The following is a 12,567-nucleotide window of genomic DNA, read 5'->3' as shown; positions in this document are numbered from 1 at the left end:
GCTTATTCTGTTTTTCTGGCGATTTTCAGCATGACACGCTCAGCAGCTGAGTATCTGGCTGTCACTAAGCAACAGTTTTAGTCTGTGCGCAACTCCTTGTCAGGTGCCATTTGTCAGCGAAACAGTCGGTTTACAGCTCTGCATCTCTGTTTTCAAAGTTACAATACAGTACAGCAGGGCATCGCTTTACAGCGATTTCCGCTTTATGGCGGCGGCCTGGAACGGAACCCGCTGTATGAGTGGGGCCCTGCTGTATGTACTTTTTAACGTGAAAACAATATACCCGGTTTGACATTTTTTTTAAACTACATTTGAAGATTGCAAGACAAGTATTACATTTTAAATTCCCAACTAATTTTGCTTTATGAGGGTGGCAAAAAAAACGCGCTATTGAACCTACAGTATAAGCAAAAGTTATAGGTTTACATATTATATCAAATAAGTTGTTCCACATAATCATCTGTTAAACAAATGGTTCATTTTTTTACTGAAGTGCTAAACGCAGTAATTAGTGAAACATTGAATGCATGTAAAAATCATATTTATGCAAATGTGATAGAAAGACATTGGCAAAAACACAAGTTTACGATAACAAGAATGAATGGATTATCTTATACCCAGCAGGCATTTTCTTCTGGTAATGGAGTCATTAAGGCTTGTATACTGTATCAAGCTCCTGTCTTGACGGATAGCAAATAAAGTTACTTTTTGCATTAAAATAATTGAATATTGTAATGGGATGTATCATTATCTTAATGTCCTCACATCTTTATTCTTCCTGTTTTCTATACCAGGAGGTTGAGGCCAGCTGGAAACGGGCAGGATTTATGACGCTTGCAGAACTGTTTCTGTAAGAGGTTTATTGAAAAGTTCCACGAATTTAATAGCTGCGAAAACTCAGAATGTAAAATTGCAGCTGTTTTCTGTTACAGGGAGTAATGGTTTTGCTATCTATTGATACAAGGAAACATAATGCTAGGCCCTCTTACCAGAACACCCTCCTACTGTCTCTCTACTTTCCACTTAGATTGTAAGCTCTTCGGGGCAGAGAGTCCTTTTCCTATTGTTACTGCCACGTTTGAAGCGCTTATTCCCATTATGTGTTATATTATTATGTCACGTGTATTACTGCTGTGAGGCGCTATGTACCTGGATGGAAATATATATATATTAGCAAATGGAAATATTACTGTATGCTCATTTGCATGTCTTAGACAGGTCTGCAACCCCGCCTTTCACCATTATCACCCAGCGCACAGCTCTTCCACTGCAGCAAAGGATTCTGGGAAATGACATGCAAATGAGCACACAGTGCCACCTTTTGCTTCAAAACCACAGTTTTGATATATATATATATATCAATGTGGCAGTAAATGACTTGGGTGCTTAGGCTTCGTTTATATACAAAGCCTAAGCACCCAAGTCATTTACTGCCACATTCCTGCCGTCAGTTCCTGACAGGAAGTCAGCCTCTGTCTGGCCCTCAATGCCAGCAGCTGCTTCCAGCCTTTAAATAGCAGGCAGTTGCTCCATGACTTTTCTCATGCAAAGTATGTTTTACCTGGTTCTGCTTGAGCTCTGTCTTTGCCTCAGTGATTGCCTGCTTGTGCTTTACTTCTGATTGGACTTGAATACCCCTGCCTGCCACCTGCCTCGAACCCGGAATTGGACTTGACTACCCCTGCATCCCAGGCTTCAGATCCCAGGCCATGGTCAGTGTACTACTCCCTACCTCTGCCCTGCGGGTCCGTATCCTGTCTTGCAGTCAGCAACGTTAAACCCACTTAGCCAAAAGACCAAGGGAGCAACAAAAGTGAAAGAAATAAAATCTGTCAAAGCTGTTTCAACCTTTTGGGTCTCATCAGTGTGAGGTTGGTTATACTGGCTGTGCAATTTGAAGCGGGATAGGTTTCAACCACACATTATATAAATGGTGGCTAAAAAAGTGACAAAAACTCTCCAACATATAGCATACAGCAAATGAAAATACAGCAAGGCCCCACTTTTCGGCGATCCGCCAATACGGCGGTACCGAGAAGGGGGCCGCCATGTCTGCGCATGCGCAGAACGGGGAAGTCCGAGGTCGCGCATGCGCAGAACGACGGTTGCACACGCGCCGAACAGAAGTTGCGCAGAAGGGGGAGTTGCAGGTTTGCGCATGCGCAAATGCCGAAAATCGCCAGTTCCGCTTTCCGGCGATTTTCGCTTTGCGACGGGCCCTTAGAACGGAACCCGACACATGCCCGGGGCTCTCCTGTATCACTTTTGAGCCATTCACATGTCTCAGACAGATCTGCAACCCTGCCCTTCCCCATTATCTCCTAGCATACAGATCAATACAATCTTTGGTTTCCAGTATCCATGTCGGGAACGTTTTTGGAACGGCTATATCATCAGACTTCCAGATCCGAACTGGCACAAACCTAATCTGGTTTATACACTTCTGTCAAATGTATTTAAAGTGACATAAAAGCTGTCATGTTTGACACTAAATGTTAAAGGAGAATTAGGGGGAGAACCGCTGATCACTCACATGCGGCTCGGAGCGGACATGATCTGATTGATGGGTTGTTCTCAGAGTCTTTGCTTCTTCTACAGCTGGCAAAAGACGCAGGTTCCTATATTGTTCTGATGGATGATGAGAAAGTGAGATTGGAGCAGCTTCTGGGAGATATTCAAGATGGCAGCAGTGATGAGGACATGACAGTAAGTAATAGTGGGGGGACGTGCTGCACTTATTGCTCAACTAAAAAGGCAGACACTTTATGGCATTTGATGCTTATCTAAAACAGGATGAGTATAAATATTGAAAAGTAAAGAAAATTACTATATACAACGTACTATTGTAAGGAACTTAGATTTCTTGACTCATTCCCAACTATAGCAGATGATAATTGTAGATATAAAAAGCAATCCATAAATAATCAGGGTTTTATTTATAGTCTGTGGAGATCTGTCCTGCGCTTCCGTATGCAGTGTGGCAACTGTATGGCTGTCAGTCACTGGGGTAGCGCATGAGGGAGCTCCGCTGGGCCACGGATTGACCGGTGCAGGGGGTTTGTTGGTTAGCTGAGGTGAGCAGGCCCCAGACATCCGCAGTTGCGCCGGAATCCGCCATCTTTACCCTTTTATTTATAGTCATCTAACCCAGGGGTTCTCTACTCCAGTCCACAAGATCCCCCCCTCGCCCCTCCCCCCCCCCAACAAGTCAGGTTTTCAGGATATCCCTGCTTCTGCTGAGGTGGCTCAATCCACTTCTGAGCCACTGATTGAGTCAGCTGTGCTGAAGCAGGGATATCCTGAAAACCTGACCTGTTGGTGGGGTCTTGTGGACTGGAGTTGAGAACCCCTGATCTAACCATTATACACAAAATGAACAAATGGAAAAAAAGCAATGTTTCCAGGTGTCCGATCCATGCATCAGCTTCCTTAGAAAGATTCAGTTCCTGCAGAAGCAACATTTTCACTTTGTTGCTTCATGTAAAATGAGTCCGTTTTTACATGTCTAATTATTCTTAATATTGCCTCTTAATTCCTGTTCTCTCCCACCTCCTGTTAACTATAATGACGTTGCCATTATAAGGGAAACATAAAAACAAGCGAGAGCCTCTGAATGAACACTCTCCCTGCATATAGCCGTTTAGAAACCGTCTTCTCCACAAAGAAATTAGATAGAGATGGTAAACATGCGCCAAAGCATTTGCTTACTATAGAGACATAAGGGGTTAGGGGCTCATTCTCTATATCTGTGGAAGCAGGCAATCGGAACAATTTTGGCCAAAATTCCCTCTAGTAAATTTTTGGCCAAGAACAGTTCAATTGGAAACTTCGACGGTAATAGAACGAGCCCTTGGATGTTTAATATATTATTAAAAAATATGTAGAATTGTCTGATTCACTTAAAAATTGTATCAGTCGCCTACATTACATATAACTTATAAAACCCCGGCAGAGCCCCTCTATCTCCCTACCTATTTGTATCGCTCTTATAAGGACACAGTGCGCTACAGCCAAAGAAATCACTTAAAAAAACACCCCCATTTAGAGGTCTCTAAGAAATGCAATTCGTAATTCCTAGAGAAACAATAGAAGCCATATATTTGCTTTAGCTCAGTTACATTAGTTGAATGAAGCCAATTAGATTGTTAAATAGTCCTTACAGAAAGACATGGTTTAGAGCATACATTTTGTGGAAGTCTTTCTAAAATACTGTCTCAAGTTAAATAAATTTACACCAGCCTGAAATCGGGCACGGGGAGTTGGGACATTAGTTTTTTTTAATCCACGCAAATCACTTCCTGCAACACATTGCAAAGCACATTGCGGGCACCTCGGGAAGTAAATGAAATAAGGGCAGGTGAGACACGATATGTGGGAGGGACCGGTTTGGAGAAATCAGACTGTTTGTTTCACCTTGTAGGGAGATGTATCGGGTTGGGTAGTACCAGGGGACGGCTACACTCCGGAACCAGGAGAACACGACCAGCTGGCGAAAATAGATGCCGATCTGCAGGCTGTCCTGTGCGCTAAGGAATCCTTTGTAAGCAGTTACTGGGACACAAGTGGCCTCAAACAGACTTTCCAGGTACACCAATCTATACCAGGGATCTTCCACCTGTGGCCCATATACAGTAGGACTTTAGAGCGGCCCCTGGACTTAGCTGCTAGTTTAATTGTACTTGCCTACAAACCCATATTTTACACTCACTTGTAAGCCAAGGCAATGTAAATATATAGGGTAATAATAACTTTATTTCAAATAGCACTTTTCTCCCAATGGGTCTCAAAGCGCGTCACAATCACAGTATAGCCCGTGGTACGCAGCACATAGGATTGTTACACACAGCCCTTGCCCAGATGAGCTTACAATCTATGATTTTGGTGCCTGAGGCACAGGGAGATAAAGTGACCTGCCCAAGGTCACAAGGAGTTGACCCTGGGTTCCCCTGCTTCTACAGTAACTCAGTGTCATTGTTCTCAGCCAGCGCCTTTACTCACTGAGCCGCTCCTTCAGCCACACATGGTACAGGTGTTGTGAAAGCTTCCAAAATGCTAGCAGTGTAATCATGTGTAAGTCTTTCAATGTATCCAATATTACATTACAATGCTCTTGCAGCCCTTTGACTAGAAAACTAGTTGAAGAGCCCCGCGGACTGTGAGCTGAGCGGATTGGAAGAGCTTCAATAATGGGCACATTGCACCATTTTGATTCCGGGTCATTTTGCATCAACGTATGAAAGCGCTTTGCTCCACTTACACCGGGGAGTTTATTGGGGAGTGCTTATAGGGATAGTTAGGGAAGGAGAGAGCCAACGTGTGCATCCATAACTGGTGCAGTTAAAACCGAAGTGGGGTTAACCTTTGCTCCTAAAATCCGCGGCAGATTTAAGAGACAGGATTACCAAGATTCATCCCGATGATGCCGGCGCTAATTGAGACAAATGACAATTGCTCTGCATTTTGGGACAAATGTCACCATCCTAACATAGATATCCCTTCGTCTTATTTATATCCTATGATTAAAAACCGTGGTTCACTTAGATCAGGGGCGGCTAACTCCAGTCCTTCAGAGCTACCAACAGGTCAGGGTTCCAGGATATCCTGGCTTCAGCACAGGTGGCTCTGATTGGACCGCCTGTGCTGAAGCAGGAACTGATTGAGCCACCTGTGCTGACGCAGGGATAACCTGAAAACCTGACCTGTTGGTGGCCCTTGAGAACTGGAGTTGGCCGCCCCTGTGTTATGAGAACACAACCTGATATGTAATTGATATATTTGTTGTTGAAATATTATGTGGGTCCTCTTTCAGCTTTGATTTCGCATAAACTGCACTATAACTTAAGGCTGACCCGTGAAGTTTACATCACACACGCTTTCTTTTCCCAGCCAGGTACCAGTTGCTCACACAACGTGTATTGTAAACGCAGTGATTCATGTACAGTAGTAGGGCTTGTTTTTTTTTCACTAATTAGGCTCTCTAGCCTATCAAGGCCAAGAGCCACAATGCTCTGATAGATCAGGACTCACAATGTGACATTACCTAAAACAAGAACAGGCGCTCCTGTATGTAAACTGACTTATTATGGGATCCTCAAAGCTAATTATATATGTCATGGAGGAACATCAATGCTCCATCTTCTTAGCATAGGCTCAGCATCACGTTATTGTACCATGATGTTGCGTTTTTTCCCAGTGGCGTTAGGCCAGTCTTGGGGTTACTCCTATCAAAACTCCGAAATAGGGGCTTTTTGCTGAAGTGGGGAGGGAGAGGAGAGAGAAATAAACCTGGGACACAATGCGTTGTTATTTAAAGCAGAAACACGGGTTTCATTTTTGTTTATTACAGGTTTGAAGCAGGGGGTCTGCAGAGCTGAGCCGCGTTAGTTTTAGCTCTGGAGACCCTCTGCTTTCACACATACTTCCGTAGGTCGCTATCTCTTTTCAGTTAAAATGTCCTGGTCACACGGGCCAACAGAAAGCCGCACCGGATGACGTCACAGCTTCCTATTGGCCCGTGTGACGCGGGACATTTAAACACCGCCATTATGTTAGGCAAACAGTTTCTCCGACTGCAGCGATAGCGGCATCCCCTACAGAGATAAGCATCTCTGGAAGCAGGGGGTCCCCGGAGCTGAAATAAACCCCCCCCCCCCCCAAATACATATAAACCTCGTGACATCGGCGCGCGCCGAGCCTCTCTCTCATGCCGGTGCGCGCAGGAAGCTGAGCCCAGCTTGCTTCCGGCGCGTGCTGACGTCAGAGAGGCCCAACGTGCGCCAGCATCAGAAGCTCAGTCTGGGACAGTCAGTGAGGGAGGTTCGCAGCTAGGGGAGAGCCGGGCCCGGTGGCAATAAGAGGACTGGCAGCCGGGTCCCCCCGCAGCCACCTGTCCTGGCTCTCCCCCCCCCCCCCCTGTCGGCGGCCCTGCATGTCGTTATTAACGCCAGTTATAGTTATGCTATGCTCTTTACTGAAATAAAAACATGGCGTAAAGGAGGAATCCTAACAATATCCTACATGTGTTTTTTAAATAAATCCGTTCTGTAGTATTAGATACTTACTACATTTTTTATTTTAAAGTTAAACTCCATTACATTTATGATGAGTTTTAATATACTGAGCATCCTGTCTGTGATTTCTATAGCAGGTTTTAGCCCACCTCCCCAGCAGTGCAAGATCTTTGCAACACTTTCCTGTTTGTGATCATTTGTTGCCAATATTCCCAGCAGTTTGAGCTGTAAACTGTAACAATAGATGTTTCCTTAGTAATATAAGAATACATTGTAGCTGCTGAGTTACACTGGCCGAAGGTTTGATTTGAAACTGAAAGACAACCATTTAGTGAACCCTGGGAAACAGGATTTTGCTGATCGAACACGGGAGAACCAATCAATTGGCAGCTTAAGTAATTCGTTTTCAATAAAGTTTATCAAAGGCTGCATATATTAAAACAAACAAACAAACAAACAAAAAACAAAAGAGAATTTTTTTTTAAGCTGCTTGGATTGCCTGTTTCAATGGTAGTGCAGAGGTTACATGGCTGAGTGCTTTCACTTTAATATACACCCAATACATGTTGCTACGTGGATCTGGGGCTTTAAAGTTAAAAATACTGTATGCAAACCGACGAATGGATAGGATGTAGTTACATGTGTGAAATGAATCCACGCAGATGTTCCCCAGGCAGACATTTGGGACCTACTCTATGTGTGCAAATTATAGGCACTTTTCTCAGAGGAAGCCAGCAAGCCAAATTCATGTTTCCCATGTTATACTTAAAGCAATAATCTCATCCTTATGGGTGTCAGTTGGCGAACATCACCAATGTTTTGGAAAAATGAAACAAACATGCAATTATGTCTCCCCACATACTCCTTAATATAAGATCTCCAGTTTTATACATCCACGTGTATATTTAGCGGTTTCCCGTTTTTTTTGCGCAGTCTGTAACTAGATAAATCATAGAACCAAAAACAAACATAAACTATTGTTGTTGCAGTGTACATCATAGTTTTATTTTCCAGCGCTTTTCTCCCCCCCGTTTCTGAACCAATAGAAACTGAATCGGACTGTAAAACTTTGTTATATCTTTGCTCGGTCAAATTGGAAATCCATTCATTTGGGAGCAACAATGGAAGTCAAATCTTTGACACTCACACTCACTCCCCTTCCTCTCTCCCCTTCCTCTCTCTTTCCTTCCTTCCTCTCTCTTTCCTTCATTCCTTCCTTCCTCTCTTTCCTTCCTTCCTTTCTCTCTCTCCTTCCTTCCTCTCTCTCCTTCCTCTCTCATTCCTTCCTTCCTCTCTTTCCTTCCTTCCTTTCTCTCTCCTTCCTTCCTCTCTCCTTCCTCTCTCATTCCTTCCTTCCTCTCTCCTTTCTTCCTTCCTCTCTCCTTCCTTCTTCTCTCTCTCCTTCCTCTCTCCTCTCCCTCCCTCTCCTCTCTCTCTTAAAGCTTTAAAAGGGAGTCCTTCATTGGGAGTACTTCTTCATTGGGACTTTAATGGGAGTTTCCGTGCATTAGTGCCCCGATCGGCACTATTGTAGCTAACTGAATAGCACATTATGGGGTTTTAGTAATGATCGTGTCAGTAATGGAGTTGGAAAACTGTTAATAGGCATAAGTGGCAGGCAGTGCGGGCCACACAGTTGCAGGGTTTGGAGAAATGTGTGCCGACATGCTCAGAATTGCATTACCACGCAGCGTTTATACGATGGAATGTATTCTGTCCCCAAATAACATATATCTTTGATGCAGCAATCCCGCCCAATGTGAAACATATCAGAGCCAGGGGTCCCCCCCCGGAGTGAAACCGCACGTCTCTGGGGTCGCCCCTGGCTTCTGACATACTCACCGGTACAAGTAGTTCTGCTGCTTCCTGCCTTTGTCATCTCGCGGGCCAATAGGAAGCCACAAAGAATGACGTTGCAGCTTCCTACTGGCCCGCGTGATGTGGGAAATATCATCCGCCATTTTGTTTTCCCTGGGAGGGGACAGAACGCTGGCACCTTTACCGGTAAGTGACTGAAAATACTGCGGTTCAGCACAGAGGGACCCGTCGTCATCATTTTTTTTCTAAAAAAATCAAATTAAGAATGAGTGTCCGGGATTGTTTTTGCACAGAGCTGCAATGTGCGTTTTTTTTTACTGCTGATTGTGGCCTCGTGTAAACTTGCAGCACTGTGTAAACAGGAATGTTTTTGTTACTCCGTACAGCTGTTGAATGAAAAGATATCTCTGTCGGATGCTTGAGTACATTTACAGGAAATAGATTAAAGCGGGGGTTCTCAACTCCAGTCCTCGGGACCCCCCAACAAGACAGGTTTTAAGGATAGTCCTGTTTCAGCACAGATGGCTCAGTCTTTGACTGAGCCACTGATTGAACCACCTGTGCTGAAGCAGGGATATCCTGAAAACCTGACCTGTGGGGGGGCTGAGGACTGGAGTTGGGAACCTCTGGATTAAAGGAATCTGTATCCATGTGAGTAATACATTTAGATCATTGCTTCCCAAACTTGTTTACACAGTGCACCCCCCTACTAGAAAATATTTGTGCTGGGAACCCCTAATTAATAAATCTTATTGCCGACGCAGACTATCGCTAACAAACTGTGTGACCGATCCCAGGCATTGTAGTGTCCTAAGCTTGTTTGGGGAACACACGCTTAATAAGGCCCCAAGCTGCATGTGGGGGGATATACCTGTCAGCTTCCAAAGTCACGTCCCACAATGCCTTACCGCTGTGGATGCAAAGCATTGTGGGGAACGACATTGGAAGCTCCTGCTGAAAGTGACAGCGATACCTCCCACGCTAAGGAGCAGTTTGGGGGCCTTACTAAGTGCGCAGTCCCCACACGGGGCCAGGAACCCGCTATACTGCCTAGGAGGCGCCATTACAGATTTTTTTAGGCGAACCCCTTGGAGACCGCTCACAAACCCCCTGTTGGGAATCACTGATTTAGAGTTTAACGTTCTGAACCCTTTGTCATTTCTTTGTCTTTATCAGGAAGTTTCACCAACTGAGACTGGAAATGTGAACACTGCACCTGGGGAGAGAGTTTTACGTTACACAAAGGAGCTGAGAGAACAGAAAGTCCGTCTGAAAGAAATAGACCAGCAGCTGGAAGACCTAGAGCAGGGGTGGCCACAAGGGCCGCCAACAGGTCAGGTTTTAAGTGGTTGACTGAGCCACTGATTGAGCAGTCTGTGCTGAAGCAAGGATATCCTGAAAACGTGGCCTTTGAGGACTGGAGTTGACCACCCCTGCCCTACAGAACCACAGCGTTTGTGTCTAATATCTTTATACTGCAGATCGTTTCAGCGGTATCCCTTTCCTAATATCAATACTTCATTTGTTTTTTTTTAAATTCCAATATGCTCTCTTCTATCATGTCTGTTAAAGGACAAACTACAATTATTTGGACGTATCCAACACACACCAGTCTGGTAGATGCAGATGGGGGCGAAATCTTGGCGGAATGGGCGGATTTGGGACATTAGCAGCTGGCGTAAACATTTCCATAGGAAATTTCCAAACTGCAGCAGGAAATCCCCAGCTACAAATATCTGACGATATACCGATTGTTGCTAAGATTTTGCAAAAACGAATGGAGAATGTTGGTGAACATACTGGTGAATATTGATGATGTTTGGTGAATTTTTACAAAAATCTGCATTAATAAAATTGCTCCAACACATCACTACTTTGCAAATTTCTTTAGAAAATAAAAATTCCACTTGTGAGTTCTTTCACCCAGGTCCTGCAACCCCGCTTTTCACCATTATCTCTTGGCATACGATGCGTCTACTGCAGCAGGGGATTCTGGGAAATTACATGCAAATGACGACACAGTGGCACCTCCTGCTTCATGTACATTTTAACATGGGACCCCTATAAGCTTCTGCCTGCCGTATTACACAGCTTTTCAGCACAGCCGGGGTAAAGAAGTGCAGAGCCAGTAACCTACTCACAGGCTGTGGCTTCAACCTTACATGGGAACTTTTGTGATGGGAACCGAATCGCTTACCTGTAGTGGCAGCCGTTGCAGTTTTTAGTGGCCATTACTTGTTTCTATCATGATCAATGCAATTTTTTTCTACAAAAAATATCTATTTATTTTCTCTATTAGGGCAAAGTTGTATTGAGCATGTTGTGCTCGGAGCTGCTTTATATGTACTGTAGGATGTTTGTTTTTTTTGATGTTAAGGAAAGTGGAACAATGATTGTCCGGGACATAAAATGTGATACATGTCATTACAACCAGTGTAGCACTAAATTCCTCCTACGCCCCAAATAAGAAGCTGAAGCATATGGGGCAAAAGTACCTTCCTGGGTAAAAGTACTTTCCTTGGGCAATCCCTCCCAGAATGGGAGCTTTGGGCGCGACCAAAGTGCGGCCAGCGGTCCACCGCCACAACAAGTCATCTCTGGGCAGGTTGCCGCTGTACAATTCGTCACACTTCGGTGGTGCAGCGCTCCCAGTCTCGTGGCTGGAGCGGCGGTCACGGGACTAGGAGCGCCGGGCAGCCGAAGTGCGGCGAATTGTACAGCGGCGACCTGCTCGGTGGTGAGTTGTATCGGCGGCGGCACTTTGGTTGCGAGGACCAAACTAATAGCAGTGACACGTTTAACAAGTTATATAGGGGGCAATGTTTTTTTTTATTAATATTGTTTACCAAAATCTGACATTTGTAAGTATATTTAAATCCTTTTTAAGTGAATTTGTTTAAAGGGCGAGCAGAGATTTGGGGGAGGGGGCTGGGAAGTGGGGGGAGTTATTTATCAAAGTCTCCCGGCTGCGACAATGGGGCCACAAAAATAGCACCAGATTTGAAACCAAATGGGTTTTTCTTCCATTTTCACTAATTTTGCAGCCGGAACTAACTTTAATAAATGACCCCAAGGGAGGGGTGGGATTTTCTCTGGCTGCTCCCTTTTGACTAATGTCACTGTGTGTTCAACAAGAGTTTGCCCCTCTCCCCCAATTCTTATTGGCTCTGAACTAAGGAGAGGGTGGACTAAGGGGAAAGAAAACAGTTGATTGACAGACTCCCCCATGATGTGAAACCGTCTTCCCCTTACTTAGTAAGATTTAAACTCCATTCATTTGAATGGGGCTGAAGTGTAATACTATGCAATACAATACTATGCTACACTACTGCCCGATACTGATGTAGACTTCCCACTAATGGGTTAGACCAGTGGTTCTCAAACGTCTCCTTATTGCAGACAACTCTAGTATTTATAAGGGTGTGGAGGACCACCATGCATATTTATATCATTAACATGTTCATAAACAGAAATGATATCATTATAGAGACAGCCGTAGGCTGCTGGTGAGATATGCCTGAAACAAATTATAGTTGTTTGTAGGCACCACCTCCAAAGTCATCACAGTTTGACAAGCACCAAGTTAAACTGTTCTACTTATTGCTGCACTGCCTGCCAATGAGTTAGACCAGGGGTGCTCAACTCCAGTCCTCAAATCCCCCCCACAGTTCATGTCTTCAGGATATCTCAACTTCAGCACAGGGGGCTCAATCAGCCCCAGCTTCAGCACAGGTGGCTC

The 12,567-nt window shown here is 44.6% G+C and overlaps 1 protein-coding gene across 6 annotated transcripts in view; it reads left to right on the top strand.

The window, feature by feature from the left end:
* FSIP1 (fibrous sheath interacting protein 1) overlaps positions 1-10,698 on the top strand; it is a 41,598-nt gene extending 30,900 nt beyond the window's left edge. For 5 of the 6 annotated variants that reach the window (XM_075584150.1, XM_075584149.1, XM_075584153.1 and 2 more), the window contains 3 exons: positions 2,599-2,706; positions 4,421-4,585; positions 10,005-10,698. In XM_075584150.1, coding sequence (XP_075440265.1) covers positions 2,599-2,706; positions 4,421-4,585; positions 10,005-10,181 — 450 coding nt within the window. In that variant the 3' untranslated portion in view covers positions 10,182-10,698. The remainder of the gene's footprint in view (positions 1-2,598; positions 2,707-4,420; positions 4,586-10,004) is intronic. The other variant, XM_075584154.1, reaches the window with a different exon arrangement.
* The last annotated feature ends 1,869 nt before the right edge of the window (positions 10,699-12,567 follow it).

This window comes from Ascaphus truei, unplaced genomic scaffold, assembly GCF_040206685.1.
Source record: "Ascaphus truei isolate aAscTru1 unplaced genomic scaffold, aAscTru1.hap1 HAP1_SCAFFOLD_460, whole genome shotgun sequence".
Lineage (NCBI taxonomy): Eukaryota > Metazoa > Chordata > Amphibia > Anura > Ascaphidae > Ascaphus > Ascaphus truei.
Note: the sequence above shows the minus strand (reverse complement) of the source record. Positions and strands in the feature narration are given on the sequence as shown.